This window comes from Plasmodium reichenowi, chromosome 9 (genome assembly GCF_001601855.1).
Source record: "Plasmodium reichenowi strain SY57 chromosome 9, whole genome shotgun sequence".
NCBI classification, from domain to species: domain Eukaryota; phylum Apicomplexa; class Aconoidasida; order Haemosporida; family Plasmodiidae; genus Plasmodium; species Plasmodium reichenowi.
The window spans coordinates 450,413-457,812 of NC_033654.1; the positions used below are offsets into that span (position 1 = coordinate 450,413).

At 19.9% G+C, this 7,400-nt stretch overlaps 3 protein-coding genes across 3 annotated transcripts; 2 read left to right on the forward strand and 1 right to left on the reverse strand.

Annotated features, from left to right (window-relative positions):
- Positions 1-368: 368 nt before the first annotated feature.
- PRSY57_0909700 (hypothetical protein) lies at positions 369-1,874 on the forward strand (the record flags this gene model as incomplete). The annotated part of the gene is made up of 1 exon (XM_012907337.2): positions 369-1,874. One exon carries the CDS (start codon positions 369-371, stop codon positions 1,872-1,874), a length of 1,506 nt encoding a protein of 501 aa, XP_012762791.2.
- A 915-nt stretch (positions 1,875-2,789) lies between these two features.
- On the forward strand, positions 2,790-5,975 carry PRSY57_0909800 (GTP-binding protein, putative; the record flags this gene model as incomplete). Its single annotated transcript, XM_012907338.2, has 1 exon — positions 2,790-5,975. The coding sequence occupies one exon, from the start codon at positions 2,790-2,792 to the stop codon at positions 5,973-5,975; it is 3,186 nt and encodes a 1,061-aa protein (XP_012762792.2).
- A 229-nt stretch (positions 5,976-6,204) lies between these two features.
- Positions 6,205-7,035, reverse strand: PRSY57_0909900 (hypothetical protein; the record flags this gene model as incomplete). The annotated part of the gene is made up of 1 exon (XM_012907339.2): positions 6,205-7,035. One exon carries the CDS (start codon positions 7,033-7,035, stop codon positions 6,205-6,207), a length of 831 nt encoding a protein of 276 aa, XP_012762793.2.
- Positions 7,036-7,400: the final 365 nt, after the last annotated feature.

The window sequence follows — 7,400 nt, forward strand, 5'->3', positions numbered from 1 at the left end:
ATATATATTTATACATATATTTGTTTGTTTGTGTATATATACTTATTGCCTCATTTTTCTTTAAATTATGATAAATTTTAATATATAATTTTTTTTTTTTCTTTTTTTTTTTTTTTTTTTTTTTTTTTGTAATACACACCACTATATGTTATTTCATCCTTTATTTTATTTTATTTTTTTAAGTCTTTGTATTATTTATATTAATTTATAAAATGGTGGTATAATATATTCATTTTATTATTTTTTTGTGTGTTTTTTTTTTTTTAATTTAAATATTGTTCATTTCTTTTTCTTTTTAATTTATAGCTTTTTATTTTATTTTATTCTTTTTTTTTTTTTTTTATTATTATTTATACCTTGCCTTTCACATGTATGTTATTATAAATATATCCATTTTATATATTTTGTTACTTATAATATTTAATATAAAATCCAGTGCAAGTATTTACATATATGAAAAGAAGTTTAAAAATATGATGTCCGATGTAAATTACTATAATACAAATAAGACACAAAATGAATGGAAAAATATAAGAATAAAATTTAATAAATATAATCTTACGAGTAACAATAAAAATACAGAATATTATAAGAGATTAACTAAACCATTATATGGACTTATTCATAAAGCATTATGTGATAATAATGATTATGTAGAAATAATAAAGAGGAAAAAATATTCTTCCTTTTGTATATTACATACAGGGAAAAAGGTTCTTCAAAAATGCATGAAAAAAAGCAAGATAAATAACTACCATTTTTTGTTTCATTCTTCTTATATATCTAGATGTAATAATAAAAAAAAGTGTAACTATGAAGGAACTATAAATTATAACATGTTTAAATTAAATATTCAGAATATAAAATATGATAATATATTATACAAGAAAAAATGTTTACAACAAATGTATTTTAATAATTCTATATTTAATAACTTATATAATTGTGATCAATTAAATAATAAAAATAGAATCTTTTCTATACGTTCTATATCTAATAATACTATAAATAAAATGAATACCATTAATTGTTCTACAAACAAATATGACAATACAATTATTGATGGATACAATAGTATTAATGAACAGGATAATACGGAAGGGATATATATTAGTAATACTTACGATGATATTAGCAGCGTTCAGGTGCAACAAATGGGTTTACAAAATATAATATTTCAGGAAGGTAAGTTGGATGAAAAAAATCAAAAAACAAAAGAAAATATAAACAACATAGAAAATAAAAACAACATAGAAAATAAAAATAATATAGAAAATAAAAACAACATAGAAAATAAAAACAACATAGAAAATAAAAACAACATAGAAAATAAAAACAATATAAACAATATAGAAAACATTGCTGAGAAGAAAAAGAAAAAGAGATTTTTGTCTGAAGAATCCAAAACAAGAATGAAAGAAAAACTTAGATTAATTATGAAGAAGAAATGGAAAAATCATGAATTTCGAAAAAAAATGATTAAATCATTTAGAAAACGTAGTATTGATCATAACAAAAAAATATCAGACACTGTCAAAAATAAATGGAAATATGATAAGGAATATAAATTAAAAACATTAGAAGGTCAACGAAAATATTTCATAAAAAAAAGTAAAAGTAAAAAATTCAATTCTCCTTCCCAAGAAACCAGAAACAAAATATCAAAATCAATGAAACAATATTGGTTAAATAAAAATAAATATACTAAAAGTGATATGAATAATTTACAATCATTAGTTATGAAAAAGAAAAAACATAAAAAAGTATGGGAAAACATTTATTCAATTATATTAAATCAAAAAATTGATGACATAACAAATTATCAAACGTTTCATCACAACTTATCTGTAAATTTACAAGCTGCTCTGAATTGAATATAAACATAGATAGATAGATAAATAAATAAATAAATATAAATATGTATATATTAAATATATTTATTTGTTATTATTTATTATTATTTATTATTATTTATTATTATTTATTATTATTATTATTATTTTTTTTTTTATTTTTTTTTGGAACATATAAAGAAAAAAATAAAGCAGAAATGGAATATATACAGTAAATGTATTTTTTAAAATATTTACATTTTTTAAAAAAACACATTAGATATATATATATATATGTATATATGTATTGTATCTATTTATATATATTTATTTATTTTTATTCCTTGGGAATAATTTTTTATTTTACATTACATTTTTATTGTTTTCATATTTTTGATCACTCCTTCGTATTTGTTTTATTTTTATTATTATTTCATTTTATTTTATTTTATTTTATTTATTTATTTTTTTTTTTTAAAATGTTCTTATACATATATAAGATTTTACATTTTACACTTATTTGATATTTTTTTCTGTAACTTTTGTTTTTAAAAAATCATGAAAGTTCATTCTATGAAATATATCTTTTGGTAAATAAAATAAATATTAAAAAGAAAAAAGTTGAATATATATATGAATAAATATATTTGAACGGCTTGTATAATATTTCCTTATCGTAAATAAAGGAAAAGAAAAAAAAAAAAAAAGAGAATGATAATTATGTTTTACTAACATATCATTAAAAGATGTAATAATAATAATAATAATAATTATTATTATTATTAGTTATACGATAATTATATTGATATAAATATATATATATATATATATATATATATTATATACATTTTTGTTATTTTAAAAGATTAAGTTCCTTTTTGGTTTTATATATAATCAGCTTTAATGGATAAAAAAAAAAAAAAAAGCACACACCAATGAGCAGCTTCCATCATTTTAATGAATTATACTTCAGTTAATAAAAGAAGATTATGGGTTCTTATAGTATTTCTCATCTTATATAATATTAAATGTATATGCGAAAATATAAGTGACTTAAAAAAAAGACTATGCTTTAATAATTTTTCGAATTCGAAAAAAAAAATAAAAAAAAAATGGCTAGCCAAAAAAAAAAAAAATTATTTGACCATATGGGAAAACAAAATATATACCACAAAAAGGAGAAATGGTTATGGAAAGATTGAATACAAAAGAGAGGAGAATAAGAAAGATGATTATAATTTTATGAATACTTCTTTATATTTAAATTATATTTCAAATGTGAAGAATTTTTTATTTAATAAAAATAATGATAAAAAAAATAAAATATATTATCATAAGTGTAAAAAGTGTAATATTATTCAGGCAAAAATAAATGATAACGATAGTTTGCTCTCTGATGAAGAGTTCAGGAATGACGTGGACAGAAATGACAAGGAATATTATAATATTAAAAAAGAATATTCTGAAAATATGTGTAATCAGAATAGAATAAATGATTTATCAAATTGTTCTGTATCATCAAATAATAATATTTTAAATGAATGTTCCAGTGAAGTAAAAAAAGAAATGAATTATCCATCAGATAATGAATTATACGATAATTTAAATGATAATACGATTGTACATTTAAAATCTGAAAAATGCAAAGAAAAATATATTCGTAATTTCTGCATCTTGGCACATATCGATAGTGGTAAATCTACGTTAGCTGATCGATTTTTAGAACTTACAAATACAATTAAAAAAAAAAGGATGCAAGAACAATTTTTAGATATGATGTGTTTAGAAAGAGAAAAGGGTATAACAATAAAATTAAAAGCTGTAAGAATGCATTATAATAATTATATATTTAATTTGATTGACACTCCTGGACATTTCGATTTTTATCATGAAGTAAAAAGATCATTAAATGTGTGTGAAGGTGCTATCCTTTTAATTGATGGAGGTAAAGGTATACAATCACAAACCTTAAATATATTTTTTGAATTAAAAAAACATGATATAAAAATAATACCCGTTATTAATAAAATAGATTTAAGTACATGTTTATATGATAAAATAAAAGATGATTTGATTAATAAATTTAATTTTAAAGAAAACGAAATTTTGAAAATTTCAGCAAAATATGGTAAGAATGTAAAAATGTTATTTCAAAGAATTATTAGTGATATCCCCCCACCAATAAATACCATCAATAGCTTTTTTAGAGGTGTTGTTTTTGATTCCTTTTTTGATCAATATAAAGGGGTGGTATTAATTATTAAAGTTCTTAATGGAGAATTAAGAAAAAAAACAGAAATCTTTTTTATTAACAGTGCAAAGAGTTATATTATACAAGAAGTTGGATATCTAGTCCCAGAGATGAAACCTACGGATGTTATATCTCAAGGGGATATAGCATATGTATGTTCAAATATAAGAAATTGTGATGATATTCAAATAAGTGAAACTATAGTAAATAAAGATATTATTAAGAAAAATAATAATAATGAGTTTGTTATTAATTTTAAAAAGATAAACCTTGAAAGGGACAAAAATATTATGCAACGTTTAAGTGATGAGGGTAAACAATATTTGATCCATCACAATAAAGGGGAAATAAAATGTGATGAAAATGAAGGACAAGTAAAATGTGATGAAAATGAAGGACAAATAAAATGTGATGAAAATGAAGGACAAATAAAATGTGATGAAAATGAAGGACAAATAAAATGTGATGAAAATGAAGGACAAATAAAATGTGATGAAAATGAAGGACAAGTAAAATTTGATGAAAATGAAGGACACGTAAAATGTGATGAAAATGAAGGACAAGTAAAATGTGATGAAAATGAAGGACAAGTAAAATGTGATGAAAATGGAGAGATAAAATCATTTCAATATAATGAAATAAAAGATGATGAAAGATATGAACGAAATAAAGAAGAAATAATATATGATCATGAACATAAAAAGGAAGGAACATTTAATATTCATAAAAATGATGACCGTATAAAGGATAATATAACAGAAAAAGAAAACTTTTCTTGTAGTATCCAAGGAAATGATAATGCCTTTCCCATTTCGGAAAAAAATGACATTAATATAAAAAGCATTGCTGCTAACAAAATAGAAGCATCGTATCCATCTGTTTATTGTAACATTTATTGTGTGAATGATAAGAAGTCCAATGAATTAGAAATGTCATTAAATAAATTAAAATTAAACGATAGTTCTTTTTCTTTTAAAAAATATATATGTGAAACATTAGGTAAAGGTTTTAAGTGCGGATTTAATGGTTTATTACATTTAAATATAATTCAAGAAAGAATAAGAAGAGAATATAATATTGACACTATCGTAACAGCACCATCTGTTAATTATTTAATAAGAGTAAAAGAAAAATATATGGATAAAAGATTAAAAGAAAAATTACTTGAAAAAAATTTTGATATACAAAATATGTATATTGAACAAATGGATAAAATATCCTCTAATGATTCTTTCTTTTTTATGACAAGTAATGTTAATGATATCCCAACAAAAAATGTAGTACATACTATATATGAACCATATGTTAAAACTAATATTATAACACCAGAAATTTATCAGAAATATATAATGAATGAATGCTTTAAAAGAAGAGGCATCTTTATTAAAAAAGAAATTATGAATGATCAAATTATTTTTTTATTTCAAATGCCTTTATCAGAAATACTTATTAATTTTCTAGATCAAATAAAATCATCTACTAAAGGATATGGATCTATGAGTTATGAAAATATTATTATTTATAAACCTAGTGAATTATATAAAATTCATATATATATAAATAAAAAGAAAATAGACTCTTTATCATTTCTAGCACATAAACTAAATTATGAGGACAAATCAAGAAAACTTGTATCCAAATTAAAAAATTTAATTAATCCTCATCAATTCCTTATTATCATACAAGCAGCACTAGAATCGAAAATTTTTGTTTCTGAAAAAATTAAACCTCTTAAAAAAAATGTAACAGCCAAATGTTACGGTGGAGATATTACCAGAAGAAGAAAACTGATTGAAAAGCAAAATGAAGGAAAGAAGAAGATGTTTGAAATTGGCAAGGTGAAATTACCTCCTAATATTTTTACGAAGCTCTTTGACATAAAGAGTGAATAATTTGTGACCACACAAGTAAATAAATAAATAAAAATATATATATATATATATATATATATATATAATGTGCATATTTATTTATGTGTTTATTTCTTTTTCTTTTTCTTTTTTTTCGTATTTTTTTTAAAGAAACATATATATATAATATGATTTATATATATATATATATATATTTATTTATTTATTTATTTATTTAATATGTATTTATTTTTTTTATATATAATTTTATTTATTGTTGAGATATTTTCTTTTTCACGGCGTGAATTCTTCTTTTTAAAAAAAAGGAGGAAAACAAAAACAAACTACATGAAAGCATATACATAGGAAATAAATTATTAATATCATAAGAATTAATTAAATGTCTCTTAAAATTTTGGGAATCATAAGAGTTTTTATTAATATCTTCAAAAAGAGATAAATTATTTTCATTAATAAATTCTTGTTGATCTGCTGATTTATTTTTTTTTTCATTCTTATCATTTGTATATTTTTGTTTTTCACAATTTTTTTTTAATGTGTTTATTTTAAGTAAATTTTTTGTTTTATTAATTACGCACGTTTTTACACATAATAGTTTATTTTTCATTCTACCAATAAAATTATAATTTGATAAAATAGAATTTTCCTTTATATATATTAAAGGATCTGTTTCATTTTTATTATTAGGATTATATATAATAGTAATATTTTTCTCTTTACATACTTGATCAAATATATTTTGTGTATATATATTTGGATTAATATCTTCTTTCGTTATATTATTTGCATTTAATTTGTTATTATTATCTTTGCCTTCTTTATTACCTGAAAACAGATGTGTTTCTAATTTATATTCTTTATTATGTATGAATTTCTTGTTATCTAAAAAAAAATGATAACTAACATATAAATAGTAAGATCTTTGAAAAAAATTCTTGTCATATCGTAATGTAACCTTATCCACCTGCCCATTTATTTTTTCCCATCCCCTTTTTTTCTTGTCTTCATAAATCTTATAACTACTCAAACTTAATCCATATGCTCCTATTATTAGAGGTACAATCGTTTTTATTTTTTCCATCCCTGAAAAATTATAACTCCACACAATTCCGACAAATATCTAAAATGTGTGTACATAATATTTTTAATATATTTAATGCTACACATATATATAATATATATATATATATTATACATAAAATATTTATTTACTTTCTTATTTTTTGCATTTCTCTTTCATTATATTTAATATACACATATATATATTATATATATATATATATATTTACATATTTCTAGTAGTTTTTTTTTTTTTTTTTTTTTTTTTTTTTTTTTTTTTCCTTTTTTTTTTTTTTTTTTTTTTTTTTTAACTATTTTATTTTTATTTTTCATTTTTTTATCTATGTTATTTTTAATAAAATATTTTTATTTTTTAATTTTTTTTAA